The sequence below is a fragment of the Anguilla rostrata genome, chromosome 1, assembly GCF_018555375.3.
Source record: "Anguilla rostrata isolate EN2019 chromosome 1, ASM1855537v3, whole genome shotgun sequence".
Lineage (NCBI taxonomy): Eukaryota > Metazoa > Chordata > Actinopteri > Anguilliformes > Anguillidae > Anguilla > Anguilla rostrata.
This window is the reverse complement of record NC_057933.1, coordinates 15,932,474-15,953,796: the sequence shown is the minus strand read 5'-3', so window position 1 is coordinate 15,953,796 and position 21,323 is coordinate 15,932,474. Positions and strand designations below refer to the sequence as shown.

Here is a 21,323-nt window from a genome sequence, read left to right as displayed (position 1 = left end):
CTTGGAGTGCCCGGTTGATTGGTCACTTCACTAATTCAAAGCCGCTGCAGCATTCTGTGTACGGAAAGGTGTGCTGCCTGCCACCTCTCCCCTCTCTGCAGTGTTTCAGCTGAGCTGCGCAGTCATCGCACCTGAGCACTACAGCTCTTACGCAGGCTGGCGCAGGCAGACAGTCACTATTTGGTTGCTGTTTGTTCCTGTGTGCTTACCAAACAAGACTGTCCTCATTTAAAGATGTTGAAATGAAAATGTCATGCATTTTAGCTGATATGCGTACTGAAATATTGGAAGTAGCCGCTTCCCCTGATATTGACTTTTTGAAATATGACAGCCAGCGGTTACACACTTGCCAGAACAGTTCCATCCTGTGCTTTTCTAGAATGTCTATTTACACAGGTATGCCTACCCTGCTTTTGTCAATGCGCAGGATTGGACTTGTCCGTGTTGCGCTAAACTGAGTTAGCCAAACGTGGTATGAGATGGGATGGACTGAATCTTTTCTCAGATGGCCATTATCTTCAGTGAGGAGGACCTCAAGGACATCACACCACCCTGTGTGATCCAGAGCTTCATCAACCACAACGCCGTGCTGTACAAGGTCTTTGTGGTGGGAGAGTCCTACACCGTGGTGGAGCGGCCCTCGCTCAAGAACTTCCCCGCTGGACCGGCTGGTGGGGCCCCTCTCAGTTCACCAATAGAGCCTCTCTCTCTCTCTCTCTCTCTCTCTCTCAGTCTCTCTCTCTCTCTCTCTCTCAGTCTCTCTCTTTCTCTCTCTCGCTTTCTCTCTCTCTCTTTCTCTGTCTTTCTCTCTCTCTCTCTCTTTCTCTGTCTTTCTCTCTCTCTCTCTTTCTCTGTCTTTCTCTCTCTCTCTCTCTTTCTCTCTCTCCTCTCTTCTCTCTCTCTCTCTCTTTCTCTCTCTCTCTTTCTGTCTCTTTGTCTCTCGCTGTCTCTCTCTCTTTTTCTCTGTCTCTGTCTCTCTCTCTTTCTCTTTGCACATGTGTATTTCTGACCATGATCACACACTACATGCACTTTAATTTCCTGTGTATTAAGTAAGAGGCCCCCCATCTTTTAAACAACATGTCCTGAATTAACCCTGCGTTTAATAATCGTCAGTGGTTTTACATGCCCATTTTACTTAATTCACGTGGTGATCTACTTTCACAAGACATTTTACCAGGATGTGCTTTGCATAGCCATCGTTTTGTGTTGCAAAGTTGAATACGTCAGTATTTAGTTTGATGGCTGCTGCTTGCCATGGCTGTGCCTGCAGTGTGAGATTCCCCTCCGCTGCAGGACGAGCTGCTATGGAAACGAGTTTGGCCTGAGCGGGGTTTTCTAGCTGTCGGCATGCAAAGCGTCCGTGTCGTGAGGTCATCGTCGCTGCTCCGAGCGCTCGGGGCCCCGCGGCGGCTTTCCCGCCGCAACACGCCTGACCCCGCCGCCGGGCCGCGCTCCGCCAACAGGCCCCGTCGTGCCCACTGTGGAGGCGCAGCGTGGGGCGGGGCTGGAGGAGTGTGTGGTGTTCGGTTAAAGCAGCACACCTTTACAGTGCAGTACAGTGAAAGAGAGCGTGGTGTCTGACAGAGGTGATGCTGAGGCTCTCTGTGTGACTCCAGCAGGGGGGGGGGATGCTGCTCTTTCACTCTGTGGCTCTTTAAAGCCCACACCCCCCCTCCTAATCCCCCGGCCACAAAACGGGGCCCCTGTGTCTGAGGTGCGGCCGCAATGTGCTCCTCTGAAGATTGTTGATGCACAGCAAGGAATTCCCCCGTCTAATCAGTGACAGTCTGTTTTATGGTCACATTGGCTGTTTGTCACACGTACACATGTTATAAGATTGCTCGGGTTACACAATATTTTTGCCAAATTTTATGTGGTGTGGCTAAAAGATAATTCATAACTGCAGCAGTATCACTGAGCATTGGCTGTCCCTCGCTGTCACTTCACTGGGCTGTGTGCTCGTGACTTATTAGAATACCCCTGTCTCTAAATTGGGATTTAGATTTCCTCTTGCTGAGGTGAACTCTGGTGAGGAAGGGTGCTGGTTTTGGGGGTCATAGAAAGTAAAAGTGTTATCTTCAAAGGTCAATGGAACCTACAGCCTATCAAATAGCTCAGAAACCGTCAGTGATGAAGCGAATATTCATTCCATAAAATTTTCACGAGGACTTTTATGAAATATAGAAATGCTAAATTATAAATAAATGAAAGAAAATGTCTGCATTTCCCATTCTTCATTAATGTTGTGTCTAAATAGTGTCAGTAGTCCCGTAAGTTAGTTTATATTTTAATCTGTCCTTTGAAGCCTCAAGATTAAAGTGAAAGCCATTATAACTTGTGCTGAGGTGTCCTTTTCCTTAACAAGTGAAGTTTCTCCACGGAGGTAGTTTGAACTTTCTCTGCTTAGACTGCAGTCTTTGTTGCCGCTTAGTGGTGGTTTTAGAGAACTGCACACAATTATCCTGGAGGAAGTTGTGTGGTAAAACCCAAGTGTTGGTTAGCTGGGGGAAGACTAATTCCTGTTTTTTTTTTCTCTCTTTCAGATAGAAAAGCCATTTTCTTCAACAGCCACAATGTTTCCAAGCCTGAGTCTTCCTCAGACCTGACCTCTGTAAGTCACTTTGGTTGCGTTACATTCTTTCTCTTTGTTCGTTGTTTTTGAGTTCCCTCACTAATGTTCATGTAAGCTTTGTTTAGGGTTAATGTAATTTCAGAGTGTTTAAGTATGAACCGCTGTGAGCTCACTTTAACCATGGTGTGTGATATGACTGTATTAATATTTGTCACATGCAGTTTGTGGGTTTGTGCCTGTGTCTGCCAGTTTTGCCGGTGAGTTAAAGTCTTTGTATTGACACGCGTGAGGCTGGTGTTTTTGCCACAGAGGGATAACGTGGAAGGGGTGTCTCAGCCGCCAAATGATGATGTCATCCGGGAGCTCTCCAGGTCCCTGCGACAGGCGCTCGGCGTGTCCCTGTTCGGCATCGACGTCATCATCAACAACCAGACCGGCCAGCACGCCGTCATCGACATCAATGCATTCCCAGGTGCGCGCGCTCCGCTGCGGGGGCCTGCTGCAGGAGGGGGGAAACCGCGGTCGAAAACCGCACGAGAACATGGAACCGGTCTGAGTGTTCGCTCTTTCGTTCCGTCAGCACTTGGCACGCAGAGCCGTGGCGATCTTATCTCAAAGTGTGAGGTTGTGTCATGCTTCCCTTCGCAGTGAAACTGCACGCTCTCCCCTAGGTGGCTGTATTGCGCTGTGGGTATGGCCAGAAAATAGGCCTTATCACATGGGAGAGAGAAACAAGGCAGTGACTTTATCTTTTGCTGCTGTATACCACACGCCATAACAGTATTTCATGTGCGCTGAACAGCCATTTTACCGTTCTGTGAAGTCATAAGCATTTTGAGCTGAGGAAGATCTGAGGGGAATGCTAACCATGTATAGATAGATTTGAGTGATAGGTAATCATCAGAATGATGTAAAACTGTGCATGGAACGCATGCCATTCACCCAGAGATTACATAAAGAAAAAGGAGAGAGGTATTTGGACAAATGGGTGACAGAGAGACAGACTGGCAATCCATAATGGTCTTAGACACAGCAGCAAGCTAAATGTGAAGCATTACTGTGAACATCAATGTGGACACAATGTATGAGATTAACCGCAATAATGAGTTATTGAAAGACCTAATGTCTACCCCTTTTGAAAATTACATTTAAAAAAAAAAAAGAATGATGTAAAACAGGATTTGCAGATTTGGCTGTTTTAGTTCACGTTATCTTGTCCATTTTAACACTTGAAGAATGTGCCCCCTCCCCCCCTTCTGTCTCCAGGCTACGAGGGTGTTCCAGAGTTCTTCAATGACCTTTTGAACCACATCATAAGTGTGCTGCAGGCCCAGGCGCCCGAGAGCGCCCCCTCCGGGCCACAGAAGGGCAGCGCGGCCGAACAGACTCCCAGCACCGTGGTGCCGGCCGGCGGGGATCGCGGCTGCACCACGCCCACGGGCTGCTGCGGCATGCTGGGAAAGGATTCCAGCCCTTGGATCGTGGAGGGCGACGGGAGCAAAAAGAGCCCCCATCAGAGACTTGGCTGCAACTCGGCCGTTTCCCCAAACTTCCAGCAACACTGTGTGTCTACGATAGCCACCAAGGCCTCCTCCCAGTGACTGCCTTTTACCCCCCCCCCCTCCCCCGAACAAAAAAAGATGATAATGATGATAATAATATATCTATAATCAAAACAAACCTTTCCTATGATGGTGGTGTTCATGATGATAATGAGCTTTTGGATTTTCTCTCTGTTTTTTCCAGTATAATAAGACTTACAGTACTGTAATGTGGACTTTGGGAACTCAACTTTATTGACGCTTTGTTATGATTTGTATTATTTTTGTATTTTATCAAAATGAAATCATATAATGAGGTCCACGTGAGTGTACGAGTTGTGTAGGCTAACCATGTCAGAATAGCGAAACGATGCCCCAGAACACTGACCCTCACTCACACGCACTCGCACACGCACATACACTCACAGGTGGGCTCCCTGATTGGCAGAGTCCGCTCGCGTGGGTCAGTGATCCCACTGAGAGGGTCGGGAGTGGGGGGAAGGGGGGGGGGGGGCAACACTCCAGTGTGAACGGCCAGAACAAAGACACATTCGCTAAGGGAGGGGCGTGTGCGGAGCTGCGCTCGGGTCAGAAAGCAGAAGGACACCGGACCTCTTGTTTCACGCATCACACTGCCACCTTCTCTACTTTTCTCCTGTTCTCTCTCTCTCTCTCTGTCTCCCTGCTTCTCCACTGCTGTCCCATTCACGGTGCATTGTACATGTTGATCCTCCCCAGTGCCGTAGTTGTGATCTTGCTATTGTACACGCGGATGCTGAAATCGGCGACTTGAACGCGCTTGCTGTCCAGACGGGACGGTGTTGTCTAACTTTCAACAGATGTGTGACCTCGGGGGGTTTCTCGCTTGGCTGTGGGAAGGGTAGATTGCTGCTTGGAGAATGCTTGGAGAATGGGACTTTAGCTCTTGTGGATCGTGTGTTGGCAAGGCATGCTGGGATGGTGTCAGAGCAGCTGCTTCTTGGTGTAGGTGTGAATACCCTGTATTTTAGAATGTTCACTTGCCATGTGTCTCCTTGGAAACATGCCCTAATGCCAGTCTTCCCACCGGCAGACCTGCGGCGCTAGACTAAAGCACGTAGCCTCTAAGCCTTCCGAAGAACTTCCGGATGTTACTATATTTCTTCTTTTTTTTGGGTTTTATGGAAAGCGAACATCAGTAGCTTTTACAGGGCAGCAAAAGAAGATCACATTCCTTTTCGTGTTTTTCCAAGCAGAATTCCAGCATTTTGGGGTGCCAGACCCCCGGCATTATGCCATCCACTTACGCTTACCATATTACTTACTGCGTCCGTGTCCCCTCTTTAACTAAAGTTAACACTTTGGGGGCTGTGTGTGTTTTCAAGCAATCTTCGTACAAGTACTAGAAACTGTTAGCGATATTATTATTCAAATCATGCAATACTAATAATCTATTCACTTGAGAAATCCCCTGAGAAATGGGCCTTTATATGAAATGCCTCCCATGTTGTTTTGATAATTATTTTTTTCAAGGACCAAGTGTACAAGTGTAAACACCCCCACCACCACCCCCCCTCCTCATTACTGAGCTCCTGTAGACGCCCGCTGCGTCCGTGCCGGGATCTGCTGGTTTCTGGCGTCCCGGTGCAGCTGCCTGGCTGTGAGCGAAACATCAGAACAGCCACAAAAACCAAACTCCCAGTTTCATTTCCCAGTGTTCACTGTGAGGCTCTCTTTCTGTTCCTGCTTTCTATCACCGGATGGATGAAAAATCATTTTATGAAAATGACCGGCTTATATTTATGTACATACTGTATGAGAAAGATAGCGTGTGAGCCAGGGCCAGAGGAACAAGGAGATTAACTCCGTCATAGAGGCGAAAAGCGAGGTTCAGCGACGCTTAGGTGTGAAAGTTCGAGACGCTAAAGTGGCTGCCTTCGCCTGCAGGGGGCGCTGCTGTGGAGACTGGTGGCTACACATTCCCTTATACGGGCCGTACGGGCGTGCGCGCCTGTAGCCTGTCCCGGTGGAGGTGGTGCCAGGAAGTTGGGGAAGGGACCCCAGCCTGTAGTCTGAGGGGGAAAGGCAGCCCTGTACACTGCTTTATGTCCTGCGTTGTGCTCTCTTCTCTCCCTCATTGTGCTCTAAATGAGAAATAGTGCCACCCTGATACTTCTCTTACCTGACAATTTTATTGTGCTGTCAGCTTCCACCTGAATGTTTACTTGGAGATGTTATATATATATAATTATAGTATATACGTATGTATACAATATATATAAACACTTATATGTGCATACATACATACTTATGGTGTTTTTGTATCAGTTCAGAAGTACAGAAAAGAAACATCCACAATTTTTGTGACCTTTTTATAATTAAAATGAACCAACTGGGCTAAGATGAAATAAATAGAAAATATGATGGATTTTGTTTATGTGATTATTTTGAGCATTTTGAGTCTTTTGTGTACTGTAACTGAACATTCCTGCCTTCTTGGTTTATGCTCACTGATGATTGTCTGGTGATAAATCCAGGATATCGTCTTAACGTCCGCCATTCTGCAGGAACACACTGAAGAATTACCTCAACCAAGAACAGCAGGGAGCGCTGAAACTATATTGTATAACTGTGTAGCTCTTAAATGTGTGTATAGTTGTGGGAAAGATTGCCCGTTAACAGACTACAACTTAAATGTACTAAAGATTACATAGTATTTTATTTGGTTTTATTTTTCATTTTTTACTTTTTCCTCTTTTTCTTCTTATTTTCTAATGCCAAATTCTATTCATCAGTCAGTCAACAGATCTGAAAAGCCTGTCAATCAGACTACATGGCCATGGCCTTAACAGTAATTTTATTGTCGGATGTCTCTGGGTGGAACTTCATTCTCTGATACTTTTTACTGCACACTTTGTGTGTGGCTCGCAGGCGGGGTTCGTTTGCTTCTGTCTGTCAGCATGGAGCTCTTTAATGTCTGACGGTCGGGAGGAATCCTATTTATATCCAGCACTGCCAGGGAGAGCTGCTCCTCTGTTCTCCGACATCAAATGCATTCAGTTTCAGTGCTCCCCTCCTGTCGCTACCCCCTGATCCCGCGCTAATCCTCTGTCTCTGCCTGGCCCTTCCCAGACTGCATTGCATTCTGGGACGGCTTCGTGGCCCGTCATTTGGCCAGCTCTCGGGAAGGACGGGAGTAATGTATCTGGAGATGTGGCGCTGATGAGGAACTATGGAAACCCTGGGGGGGTTCCATCCAGCAGCTGCTGCTAAATCACTCGACGCGCTCGCGCAGCACCTGAATCTGCGTAAGCAAATCGCCTTTAACCATGGGCACCTGGTGTTCTGTTCTCTCACAAGTGTAGTTTTTGGGATCATCGTGTTAAACACCGATTCCAGACCCCAGCCCTGTATCTGCTACCTGCTGTAGCTAGCCCTGGGTCTCCAGAGTCGAGGGGTGTGCTGGTTTTCATTGTTTCAGTTTCTTCTCTGCTAATGTGGGCAGTTAGGTGAACGAGGGACCGATGCCACTTAACCCCGCCTGGGATAATGTCTCAGCCCCGCCCCCTCCGCTACTGCTCGACATCATCGTTCACTTTTATCAGAGTCAATTCATCTCCATAATCCCTTCAGCCCTCAGGCAGACAAACCGCTGCGCAGTCGTGTTCGCGCATCCCACCTGGAGCCCTGAAAGGGATGATTGACTGGGCCTCTGGGAGCTGGTTAAGGCGCTGTCAGTGAACGTGTCTGCGCAGTGACGCTCGCCGGATGGATTGCGATGTGCAGGGCGAGAGAAATTCAGTGAGCTTCAGGTGGTCTGTAATGGAGCCTTTCACACTGGCCCGGAGACACCAGACCCGCAGGGCAAGTCTTAAAGCAAATGTGTTTACTGGATCCAGGTATAAAGCTGTCATGCCACCCTGCCTCGGGGAGATTAAATTTTAGGGCCGTTCGTATTAATCCCTTGTGTGGACTGAGCCAACTGCCAGCCACCTGTTGTTACAGCTTTACACAGCCGCTGTGGGACGACTGCTACTCTTTGATACAACTTCTCCCCCTTTTTTCTCCCCAATTGGGGATTACCAGTTGTGCGTTCTGTATCATTAATGTGCTGTACACCTTGAATGCATTCCTCACCCAGGAGTCACTTCTCAACGAGAGGAGAGCTAGTGTCAATTCGATGAGACATTTCTCATCAATGACCAACTGGCAGCTTGTCAGTATCCGGTGCCTGGTTGGGAGGAAGTAGTGCATTGGTATATGGTTACCTGGGCTTTAACCCACCCTACCCCTGATGGAATCATAGTCAACTGATGACATCACCAGTGCCCAAACCCGCAATGCCCAGGCTGTAGGGCCAGTCTGCCTTTTTCATGAGAGACATTTTGGAATGAGGGTCTTCAGCCTTGAGAGCTATATTTCATTTCCACGTGATTTTAAGGGAAGATAATAAGCTATTAACAACACTTTCACCATCCTAAGCAGAGGCAGAATAAATCGGTATAAACTGTAGCCCTCTAGAAACCACCCGTGGCTAAACAATTTCCATTTTTATACAGAAAAAAAGCTATTTTACAGCTGGCTAAACTGTGTAAATGCTAAGTATTTGCTGTATTTTAATAATTTTATTAATCATAGGATATACTACCTATGAGGTCTGCTTAATTACATTGTTGGGGGAACAACTATCCAGAAGGGTTTCAGGTCTGGAAACATTGCAGTTTTAGCACTGCGTCAGCATGCTTGTAAGCTGCAATCATTTATCAGCACAGACAGTCCCCATGGCGATTGGTACATACGTTCTACTACCAAATACCTCTAATAGGGCACAAGACATTTCCCCCACAGGGCGCTTGCTTGTTCAAGCAGATCCTTTTTCTGACTTGTTTTCTCATTGAATTCATTTAGCAGGGGAAACTGGTACTCTAATGAGGGCAAAGTGATAGGAAAGCAATATGGAAATGCGGAGAGCATGTTTTTCTCTGTTACAACAGCTTTGATACGATGTGACACTGTAAAATGGCACTGTGGTAAATATTAAGGATTGGACATGCAACTGTGAGAAAAAGCAGCCATCTTTATGACCATATTCTGCTGTTTTATTGGTGTTTTATTAGTCTGACATCCAATGAACCTTTGCTTGTTTTGGTCCAAATGAATCCTTTTTCTTTCCCCCAATGAAGCATCGGCATCCAAATATTACATTTCACCAAATACAGTCAGACTGATTTTAAGATATTATCAACCAATTTATTGGTTTTCTTAGATAAATTAATTATGGTCGAATCATTCAACTATTAAAAATGAGTAAAGTTATTGCAGTTGTCAAGAGGGGTCATAAGTAATAAGATGTAATCTAGTACAATATCCTAAGAGAAAAGTATACTTGTTTACACAAAAATCCTGCTTTCATATACAATGGCAGCCCTTGACTGCAGAAAACCTTAAAATGATAGGTATAACCTTAATAATTATAATTACTATTACTGTCCTTGGCATTATACTCATGTTTGTACAGTGCAAAATCATTATAGGAGCAGGCAATATAATATTTTCTCATAGAGGTTTCAGAGGGAGAAAGAAGAGGGAAGGCCTAGAGGAATGAGGGAGAAAGAGGGGAAAGGTGTGAGTTTCGGAGGGGTCAAGGTGCACAGAACTGACAGGTGGCTCGGTAATTAATTAATTAATTAATTAATTAATTAATTAATTAATTGATGTACCAGAAACCAGCACTTCTTTTTTTTTTTTTTTTGGAGACAGCTCCTGAACAGACAGAGCAAGATGTCTGCCACTCACACGCATCTGTTAAAAAACCCGAGGAGAAGGAGGGTGATAAACTCAGCTCAGCCTCTCCTCAGCTCATGAAGCCTCTGGGCCACGCTCTCCAGCTCGGACTCAATGGCCGCTAGGCGCTCGATCTCATGGTCCTGCAGAGAGAGACAGAGAGAGAAAGGAGAATGAGGGAGGGAAGGGGATGTCATTTTTCTTCCTCTGCTATCATCAGTTGGTCCTTTTGGTGCATGCGGTTGTGTGGGGTAGCTCTGAAGCACCAGCGTGTTGCTCTGTAAGGGCACTCGTGTGACTAAATGATGGAAGCTGGCGCTCGGCGTGAGAGACGGAGCCCTCCGCCACTTAGAGCCAATTTGACCGTAACCCCAGACGCTGCGCGAGGCACTGCGGGGTGATGGATTGAACCTGAGAGGCAGTAAAAGTGCTGGGAGTCGAGCAAGGGCACCTCCAGCCGGAGGAGGATGCTCTGATTGATGCGCAGCCCCTGGCCGCGATCTCTCAGACTGATGGAGAGGCGCGGCGGTCCGACCGGGCGCAGGATGCGCGGGGTCGTATTTCCACAGCCCCCTTCCTCTCCGGGGGACGTTTTTAATGTGCCACAGAGAGGGCTCCGTCCCGGACCGGAGCGGAGAGGAGAGCGCGGCCTGCACGGAGAGCTGTGCCCATCGGACGCGTCCGCGCCGCGATGCTGTGGCGCGGAGCTGATTCATAGCCTGCTGACGTTCACTTTCTTTATTTCTGCGCTGCTTTCCGGACGGACTCGCTGCGCGCGCGTGCTGAGAGAAACAAATCCACGCGGCGGGGGAGCGAGGCTCCCTGGCAGGTGTTGCTGTAATATGCAAATGGTGCTTTTTCACAGCGCCAGGTTTAAAGGCTCGCCCTGGCGGCGTGCTGATCCAAGACGCACACAAACATCCCTCTGAGCAGCTGTGATCATGTGACTGCCTCCTGAGGGGCCGTGTCTGAAAGACCTTTCACACCCCCGCTGCTCAGAGATAATAACTTTGCGTGTGGAAAAGCAGCTTTGCAGATCGCGTTTACTCAAATGCAAACAACGGCCCTGCCCTGTCCTATCGTGGTTGGGGTTGCTGTGTGGCAGCCTGTGGCAGTGCAGCGCTCCTCAACACGCACCTCACCCCTGTGGCTGCCGCTGCCCTCCTCCTCCCTCTTCTCCTCCACGTGGAGCTCCTGCGCCTCCTCCGGGCTGTTCTCCTCGGAGCGGTGCGGGGCGTACCACAGCAGCTGCGGGCTCCCCTGTGTCTCCTCCATCGGGTTCCTTCCCTCGCCGCCCGCGCGCCCGTCTTCCTCTGCGGCCCCAGACGGTTGCCGGGGCGATTCCTCTCCTCTCTCGCTCGACCGCTCGAAGCCCGGCTCGCTCTCCCTGTCATCCTTCACCTCACTCGTCGCATCCTCTTCACCTTCTTTCTCTGCCCCCTCGAAAGGCCTTTTATGTCCTGGCTCTCCCTCCATCTCTTCTTCCTCCTCCGCCTCCCCCTCCTCAGATCGTTTCGCGTCGGACTCTGCATCGGGGACGCTCTTCGGCTGCTCGGTCTCCCCATCTGTAGGGGCAGATCGGAAATGTCACCGTCGTTTCTATTCACCACGGCCTTCGCGAAAAGCCCGACCTCAGCAGGACTGAAATGCTTTTAAGGCTTTTTTTCCCGCTGGCCAGCTGGCAGGGAGTCTCTCTGGCAGCCCGTCAAGGCCCAGAGCTCTTTATAGACCGGAGGGCCACATCTGCCCTGCACTACCCCCGTATTCCGCTGTGCTTTGAGATGTACCAGCGCAGAGTGCCCAGCGCACAGTGCTCCGCCCACAGCTTTTATTCACATACTATGAAACTACGGGAGAGCATGACCGGCATCGTGCCAGGAGAGTCAGCTCCTGAATTCTTTTTGTGATCAGTCTGGTGAGCCTGTTGTTCATGATGCTCAGGATTTGTCACATTCTATGACTCTCTCTCTCTCTCTCTCTCTCTCTCTATCTCTCTGCCCACCATATATACTGTATATACCCCACTTAAATCATGCTCCATATATGGCTGTCTATTTACTGGTAGCTCTATGGAGTAGTTACATTGTTTTCATTTTATGATACATTACCACATCTCATCCTACCTTGGTTACTGCAGCTGAAAAACTGTTGGCACATTCCAGGTTATGAAACAAACTTTCATATTCACACCTTATATGCTGTAAGACAGTGTTATATAACTTAGAATTTACATATAGCAGAAGTTTGCCCATTTCCCTAGGAAGGAAGCTTAAGAATAAGAATGGTTGAAAGTCCCACCAGCCTCACCTTTGCTTACTTGTGTGCTGTCGTCCTCTTCCGTTTCATTCCCCTGCTTTCCCTTCCCCTCATCCTCCCCAGAGCTGGAGTGAGTCTCCTCCTCCTCTGCCGGGGCCGTCTTTTCCTCATCTTCCTCCTGCTCTTCCTCTTCCTGACCTCGGTTCACCGAGTCAGAAATGCAATTTCGGCTGCTTTCTCCATCCGTTTCCTTCTCTTCTCCCTCCTCCGCCTCCCCCGCCGCCTCCCCTTCGTTGGTTCCCCCAATCTCGTTGCCCTCCCGGGACTCCCCACTCTTCTCCCGGCTCTCCTCCTCCACCTCGTTGTCCCCCTCCGCGGGGTCCCCCCTATCAGCAGCCCCCTCCTTTGCTGTGGATGGCTCTGTGGGGGGGGGGGGTGGGAGAAACAGCTCCAGGTTGACGGAAGAAATGAGAGCGCTGAGGCTCTGGGAGTGGCTCAGTCACTCCTCTCCTCACCTCCGCCGTACCGCATCATTATCCCCAGGTCATAAATCAGCGCGCTCTGGAGAGCACCTAAGAATATTCCCTTTTATTACCTCTGCTGCTTCATACCCAGTTTATGCCTCACATACGGTCTGGAGGAGAGACTGTGAAATGAATCTATTATCTTTTCTGTGGCAAGAAAAGAGGAGGAATACTTCCTTAGCGTGTAATATTGTCACCTCACCTACCGTTTAACTGATGATCGCATAATGAAATGGGTTATCAGTTCCACAATGATTGCTTATTCAACTGAAACGCAGAAGGCATCTGTCCAGCCGCAGCAGGTGTGATTATGCACACATTTAGTTTACTCTCAGCGGGTGATTACAGCTTGTTTCGGTGAGAGCACATTATAGCCTTTCTTAATCTGAGAGGCTAATTTAAATCTGTGTGGGAGCAAGGCTAGAGAGGGTGCCAGGGAGCAGGCAGACACTGTCACAGAAAGACACAGGGAGATGGACAGTGGAAGATGGGGAGATGGACAGTGGGAGATGGGGAGATGGACAGTGGGAGATGGGGAGATGGACAGTCAAAGATGGGGAGATGGACAGTGGGAGATGGGGAGATGGACAGTCAAAGATGGGGAGATGGACAGTGGGAGATGGGGAGATGGACAGTCAAAGATGGGGAGATGGACAGTGAGAGATGGGGAGATGGACAGTGGGAGATGGGGAGATGGACAGTGGGAGATGGGGAGATGGACAGTCTGGGGAGATGGACAGTGGGAGATGGGGAGATGGACAGTGGGAGATGGGGAGATGGACAGTGGGAGATGGGGAGATGGACAGTCTGGGGAGATGGACAGTGGGAGATGGGGAGATGGAAAGTGGGAGATGGGGAGATGGACAGTGGGAGATGGGGAGATGGAGAGTGGGAGATGGGGAGATGGACAGTGGGAGATGGGGAGATGGACAGTCAAAGATGGGGAGATGGACAGTGGGAGATGGGGAGATGGACAGTGGGAGATGGGGAGATGGACAGTGGGAGATGGGGAGATGGACAGTGGGAGATGGGGAGATGGACAGTGGGAGATGGGGAGATGGACAGTGGGAGATGGGGAGATGGACAGTGGGAGATGGGGAGATGGACAGTGGGAGATGGGGAGATGGGGAGATGGAGAGTGGGAGATGGAGAGATGGACAGTGGGAGCTGGGGAGATGGACAGTCTGGGAAGCTGGACAGTCCTGAGTCGCGTTAACAACACCGATACCAGAAGCATCAAATGTAGGGCTCACAAAAATAGCATTGCCAAATCCCAATATATGACTAATGGCTTCAGTGAAGCTTCTCCTATTTACGCCATAAAACAGTACAGGTTCATTTCCATCCATATCACTATGGCATCTTTTCCCTGATTTAAAAAGGCTATTTTTCCTCACTACATTTACTGTTATCTGTGCTCTATGAGCAAAATTCAACTATATTCACTGTTCTCTCTTGCCCTCTGCTCATCCTCTCCGGAGATGAATCCAAAGTGGACTCCTCGTTAGGGTTCTGTTTTTGGAGTGTGGCTCGACCATGTCAGAACTCTCTCTCTCTCTGGTGATTTGCCAGGGGACCACAGAGCCCATTTCAGGAGGCGAGCTCATTAGGCGAGAGCACACTCCGCTGCCCCGATTCTGTCCGTCACAGGAAGTGCTAGCCGAGCAGCCTCGTCTCTACTTCCTCTCCGTCTACATGCTAATCCGCACTGACACAGAGAACTGGACTCCCTGAGATTGCTGAGGGCAGGTTGCTCTGGCCTATCGGCTTACCTGCATCGGCTTCATCTGCGTCCTTCTCCTCTTCTCATTCCAGTTCCTTTTTTATGCACGCTAAAGCTCTGAAATGCATCTTTTCATTTCCCGGCATCTAAACTTATCCCGCCCGTATGGAACGTCCCTGCCTCTAATCAAAAGCTAAATAACCAGATGGACACAGTATGCGAGCTGGAACGGGATTAGAAACGGGCAGCGGGATCTTTTTTTCATTTTTGGCACACGTACACAATCGCACACAGAGAACACCCACGCAGAGCGGATGTGCTCCAGTACCATTTCAGTGCTCAGCTTCGCCCCAGCTCAGGAGCTATAGCGTCAGGCTGATAATACCACGTCACTTTGCCTGGTCGTGCCCAGCCTGAGAAAGTGCACTTTAGTTGCCTTCTGAGCCATTCAGCCTGAACTCGCAGAGGTCCTGTGCCTCAGTGTTCCCTGTCCTCTGGGTATTCCTGTCCCTCGGCTCTACCTGGGACAGCTCCGATGAGAGGCTTTTTGTAGAGAGCGGTCCCAGCTCTGCTGAGGCAGCTCGCGCTGCTCTGACAGGGCAGTAATACGACTCACCCCACTGCTCACCTGTTGTGTCCTCCACGCCTGGGTGACCCCCAAGGCCGTCGGTCACATGATCGCTATCGTCCTCATTTTTCTTCTGTGGTGGCTGGTGGACTCTCTCACTGACACCTAACAGGAAAGCCAGATACAGAGACAAAGATACAGACATTCATACCCGCGCAGACATGCAGTGTATATACAAGCAGATGGACATCATAGCACACTCAAAAAATAAGTTCAGGTATATTTGGTAATTGAAACACTATACAGGTCGATATGTACATGGCACAATCACTATGTATTATTATTTTATTTTATTTTTTTATTTTTTTGATGAAAATGTAAATTGCACATAATTTCCATATTTTAAAGGTCAACATCTCACCTTCAGCAGCAATTTCCTGCAACTCCTTGAGAAGATTCTGGTGGCGAAGGATGGAGGCTATTCGGTCATCTGTTGAACACACACACACACACACACATACACAGAAACACACACACAGACAGAAACACACAAAAACACACCGGTGAACAATAGACATAGAGCAGAATAGTTTCCCCAGCTCTGCAGTGTCCCCATGTCCTCTGCCAGATAAAAGCTCAGCTCTCTCGCAGCTTGTCATTCATGCAGCACCACTGCACCCGGCAATTCAGCACTCCTTTGTCTCCAGGAATTCATCGCCCCGGCAATTTACAGTGGAGCTCTTCTGGCTCCGGCGCAGCCGAGTAATTAATCAGCCGGCCCGAGCCATATTTCTGGTGAATGGTGAATTACGGCTGTGCTGAGTGTTTGGGTCCCTCTCCCCGCTGACCAAACGAGTCGCAGGGCCTCAGAGCCCAAACTCGCCCTCCCCCCAGGAGGGGGGCAGAGTGCTGCCACACTCCTCTCCTCTCCGCCTCCGCCTCTTCTCCTTCCTTTCTGTTTCTCATCCCCTGCTATTCAATCCCCCTGCAGCACGCTGCGTCTTAGTAACAATACCTGGGTCAGATACATCGATTTTTGTAACCATGGATGGCATTCGAGGAAGGGTGTGATATCGATTGGCTCTACAGTTGCCAAATTACCTAACAACTTTCATTTGACCACTGTTGCAAAGAGGGTTGTTATTGGCCCGAAGGAATAAAATGTTTTTTGCTATGCTGTACAGTTGCCTCATAAGCAATGATAGCCACTTATGGGAAAGCTTCATAAATCCTGTAGTCGATAGAACTGCTGTTTTGAGCCTTTAATGACTTGCATGAACTAATCAAACGATTTTGTTCTCTTTAACAGACCACTACACATTATTTTTGGTGTCAAATCAACTCTTATAGAGTACATTTTACTATAATAGAGTACATGTGGTCACTGTTGGACTCATATAAACTCTGTTAGAGCTGAATTAACACTGGACATTTTACGATGTATAATTTTTTCTCATCAGCAAGTGACAGATGACACATGATAATTCTGCTAATTGTAAGGTTCATTGAGCTTGACTACTATCGCTGCACATTGCCATGAATATCTTTGATATATGCAAATAAAGTGCTCACACACTGCATGTTTGTGTTGCTGAAGAGAATGGGGTTTCACACAGACTGTTTATGAATACATCCTTCAGGTAGAGACGGAGGGGTTCCTTAAACAGTTTGTACTCTCCATTTATTCTCCTTTTGAACTGAGCCGTCTGTACCTCCTGTAAGGGAGTCCTGGCACTCCTGGCTGACGGCGATGGGATGGGGCTTGCTCAGAGTGTCCGCGATCACCTCTACGATACATTTCATCACCTGTAGGCACATGGTCAAGGTCAACCGAGACAGGTTCAAAACAGACTAGATGAGGTCATGTGTTTGTGGTGATGGTTCATTATGCAATGACTAAGCTGAACAGACATCCTCTTGGACATGTCTTCTTTTTGAGACCAAATATATCCATCCAGGTGGGATTTCTAATTTCCTTTTGTTTTGCTCATGTCATAGATCATATATATATATATATATATATATATATATATAAACAAATAGCCTAGTATTATGTTCATAACGCCTGTCTGCCTCTGTCCTACAGTATTTTTATTTAAATCCAATATATGGTCACCTTGGCAGTGACATAATTTTGTAAACCTGGCTCTCCCATGTACACAAGTTGAAGCCCTACCCTGTTAATCTGTATACAGTCTGATGTGACTCCAGTGCACAACCTGCATTCATTTTTTTAATGAGGTGAAAGGAATCTTGGGTCATTTTCGCTCTCCAGTTTCATTATTAAATGCAAAAGGGTATGTTCTTCTCTAAATAATGAACTGAAGAGTGCAGACTATTTTGTTTATATGAATCACAGTGCTGTGAAAAAGTACTTGTCCCCTTCCTTATTTCCTGTATTATTGCATATTTTGTCACCCTGAATGGTTTCTGCTCTGTAGACAAAACGTAATATTAGATAAAGGCAAGCTTTGCCTAATGTGGGTGTTTGATAACTTTGCTAAAAGTTATCAAACACCTATATCACCCATGTGAAAATGTAATTGGCCCCTGAAACTTAATAATTGGTTGCACCACCTTTAGCAGGAATAACTGCAACCAAACTCTTCCTATAATTTGATATCAGTCTTTGCAGAACTGCTTTAATTCAGATAAATTGTTAGGTTTTTGAGCGTGAACAGATAATTTCAGGTCCTGCCAGAGCATCTCTATCGGGTTCAAGTCAGGACTTCGACAGGGCCACTCCAAAACTTTTCTTTTATTTTCTTTTCTTTTCAGCCATTCAGATGTAGATGAACTTTTGTGTTTTGAAACACTGTCTTCCTGCATAAATCATTTACGCTACAGCTTCAATTGGTGGACAGATGACCAGCCATTCTCCTGAAGAACGTTCTGGTACAGAGCAGAATTCATGGTTCCTTCAATCATGGCAAGTCTTCCAGGGCCAAGGCAGCAAAGCATCCCCACACCATCACACTACCACCTCCATTTTTGACTGCTGGTATGATGTTCTTCTTGTGAAATCCTGTACTTGCTTTATGCCAGACATAATGGGACTTATATCATCCAAGAAGTTACACTTTTTACCACCTTTCAACTCTCCTCATTTTTGACCAGTCTCTTTCTTATTGTGGAGTCATGAACACTGACCTTAGCTAAGACTAGAGAGGCCTGCAGTTCTTCAAGTTTTCTACTAGGATCTTTTGTAATCTCCTGAATGAGTTGTCATTGCACCCTTGGAGAAATTTTGTCCACTCTTGGGATGATTTACCACCATTCTGAGTGTTCTCCATTCGAAGATAATGACTCTCACTGTGATTCAGTGTGAGTCCCAGAGCCTCAGAAATGGCTTTGTAACCCTTTCCAAACTGATATATTTCTACTTTTTTCTTATCTCTTCAGGAGTTTCCTTTGATTGTGGATTTTATCACATAGTTGATATGGGTGTTTTATAACTTTTCTCATTAAATAAATTAAATAGTATTTTAAAAACTGTTTTGTATTTACTCAGTTTACCTTTGTGTAATATTGCATTTTGTCTAAAGACCCGAATCCATTCTGCATAACAAATGCAATAAATAATAAAATCAGGAAGAGTCAAGTACTTTTACACGCCACTGTATATCAATAGCTACAGGCTGCCATGTTTTTAAACTATTAGTGAAAAATTAACATTGTGGATTTTTGTGTCTTGAGCCTGGGTCATTTGTTTAAGGTTTCCTGAGATTCCTCTTAAAGATGCATGTGATGTGCTAGATTGGACAGAGAGTATTTTTAGGACTCCTATATTATGAGCTGGCTTAGAAAAACACAACGTAGCACCTGGTCCTAAATGTGCACTCCCTCTCAGCAATAGACAAATATGTGCCTCTTTTTAATATTAGTATCATCACAGATCAGTCAGATCAGTCAGACTCCGTGCCACAGAAAAACAATATTATTCGCTGTTATGTAGTTGCCAAAGGTCATACCAGGCTAATTATAAATATACTCACATCACAGAGATGTTGCAAGCTATTGATTTTTTTTTTTTTGGCAAAGTCATATTGAATTTTTCTACCTATGAGGAATTTAATATGACCTAAATTGTCAGCTCAAATTAATTTTGGTTCAGGTTTCTTGCAATCGACAATGTCCCTTATTAATGTGCTTTCAGGAACAACACAAAAGGGTTTCCTTTCCACCTTTCTGCTGTGTCATTCAGACCATTCTCTTCTAGCTGTTTGACTGTTTGTGATCTGTAAAGGACATACTGAGCAAAAGGGTGTTAATGTAAGTTCACCTGCAGTTTGCTTCATTCAAACACACTGCATTTTACACTTTTCCATAATCCAAAACCTGCACGCTTCGGTGAGGACAAATGACCGGGTGTATACCAGCTCTGCTTTACACCAGGAATGGGTACGTTTTAAATGAGGCAGCACAGTCTTGTGACATTGTACGATTCTTGGTAATCTAAAAAAAAAAAAATCACCCACTGTTTTGGTCACATTGAACCCTGACCCCCTGCAATATCTTGATGCTATTCCTTGTCGCAGTGGCATATTACTCCACATGGTTTGTGCTCTCACCATCTGTTTCTTAACGTCCTGTTGATCTGTATTTCTCCCCTACTACAGATGGCAGGCCTCATTTCTTGGTGGCTGCCGCATCATCACCACACTAAACTTTGGATACTGTGGATACTGGCACATTGGATACTGTAGTTCCACTTTCATAATTTGTCCATCTGTAACTCTAGAAACCTTCCTTCTAAAAACGAAAATGCAATATTTTTCCATTGGTCCTGTGCCATGTCTTTTTAGAATTTACACCGTACAATACATAATGTTTCAAATTTCTTCTTCTATTGTGACATACTGGTAATTAATAAGATGAGTTACTGTGAAATGACTTTAAATGTCCGTATTTCCACGATTTCTTAGAACCTAATCAAGTGATTTCTTTTCAATTGCTTTTTTACCTACTTCTACTGGACCTGCACTCTCAAAGCAAACACAAAAACCATAATTGTTCAAATGTTGGTACGGTTCATAATACATTGCATCTTTGTTTTTTTTTAGCATACACCCTTTTGCCCAGTATTAATTGTACAAAACGAAATAATAAAAACATTATTATTATTATTATTATTATTATTATTATTATTAATTCATCGTCGTCATCATCATCACACTCAGTTGAGATAATCACCATAACATTAACAAAATCATAAAAAGAATTTTATCAGGGATTCGGTCAGAGACCGATTATTTTGGGGGGGGGGGGGGGCATCAATCATCAACAAAGTAATCTGGATGACGTTGCTCTAGAAAACACTCCAGATGGAAATCTCAATAAATAATGTACAGTGAACGGCATATCTCACCTTAATGTCATCTTTCGCCACTTGATCTGAAGGAACGGGGTTTGAAAGCACTGCAGGGGGAAACCGAATTTTTCAATTACGCCTCGTCGTCGCCCGATATATTGCAACGAAAACTATACTTTCAAGTTGCATCAGTTGATATCGTGCAAAGCAAATATGCCTAAAACCATTTTTTTAGTGAGTCATAATCAATATATGGCCGAAATACCCGACTTTTCCTATAACTTGAGTTAACTTATTTGAAGACACACACCCCGACGATAACCAACAGTTATGACCTTGAATCATACATAAATAATGACTAACTGAAATGGGTAGTTTTTGAGAATAAGTTGCGCGTTATTATTTGGATATACCACATAGAATTATTTTGTTAGAGTGCATTGTACAGTACATACACAGTACATTCAGATTGTTTTAAACCGCACACCACACGCTGGATTCTCGGGTTTTTATAAAGTGCTGCTGTCCTTGGTTCTGAATTAAAAGGACAGATTCGCTGAAAGAGGTACCCGTGTCCCCCGTGATACATAATAAAATAAAGGAACCGATAAAAATAGAAAAGTAAAAAGGGATTCGAAAGTATAGTTTATTTATCCTTACCGTAGCTCACCAATAATGTAAAAACACAGCATCCTCTTGTGATCATATTTGCGAACCAACAACACCCACAGTCCTGAGTTTGTTGTGAAGGAGGTAAAGTCTGTGGTAAGGTCTCACTATCTTCGGCTGCCTTGCGCGAAATGAATCATTCATGTAGGTGCTCTGCCTTTGTTGTCTTTTGAGTGGTGGGCTCTTCCACATCTGCTGCAGTGCACATCTGCTGCTCTCGCTCTACTGATATCTCGAGAAGCACTTAATGCAGCAACACCTACTTTATATGGGTGCCCACCGAGAAGGAAATGACATCACTGCAATGCAAATTATCTTTTCTTCTCCTGCATATACCTTAAAAATAGCACTATATTCAATGTTAATGATTCGGGGAAAAAAGACAGCCAATCG

General features: G+C 46.3%; 2 protein-coding genes across 4 annotated transcripts in view; one reads left to right on the top strand and one right to left on the bottom strand.

Moving 5' to 3' along the window:
• Positions 1-6,523, top strand: part of LOC135249642 (inositol-tetrakisphosphate 1-kinase-like) — a 60,413-nt gene extending 53,890 nt beyond the window's left edge. The window contains exons 8-11 of the mRNA XM_064325186.1: positions 506-671; positions 2,547-2,614; positions 2,885-3,047; positions 3,842-6,523. Coding sequence (XP_064181256.1) covers positions 506-671; positions 2,547-2,614; positions 2,885-3,047; positions 3,842-4,176 — 732 coding nt within the window. The 3' untranslated portion in view covers positions 4,177-6,523. The remainder of the gene's footprint in view (positions 1-505; positions 672-2,546; positions 2,615-2,884; positions 3,048-3,841) is intronic.
• Positions 6,524-9,811: 3,288 nt separating this feature from the next.
• On the bottom strand, positions 9,812-21,189 carry LOC135249606 (chromogranin-A-like). 3 transcript variants are annotated; one of them, XM_064325185.1, is made up of 8 exons: positions 20,922-21,189; positions 20,319-20,368; positions 16,663-16,756; positions 15,372-15,440; positions 14,999-15,115; positions 12,187-12,555; positions 11,022-11,444; positions 9,812-10,022 (listed from the first exon to the last, which is right to left on the bottom strand). In XM_064325185.1, exons 1-8 carry the CDS (start codon positions 20,965-20,967, stop codon positions 10,015-10,017), a joined length of 1,176 nt encoding a protein of 391 aa, XP_064181255.1. In that variant the 5' UTR covers positions 20,968-21,189; the 3' UTR covers positions 9,812-10,014. The 3 variants fall into 3 exon arrangements, with proteins under 3 accessions (XP_064181255.1, XP_064181253.1, XP_064181254.1); XM_064325183.1 differs by having other exon boundaries at positions 11,017-11,444; positions 20,922-21,188; XM_064325184.1 differs by having other exon boundaries at positions 11,017-11,444; positions 15,011-15,115; positions 20,922-21,188.
• Between the last annotated feature and the right edge of the window lie 134 nt (positions 21,190-21,323).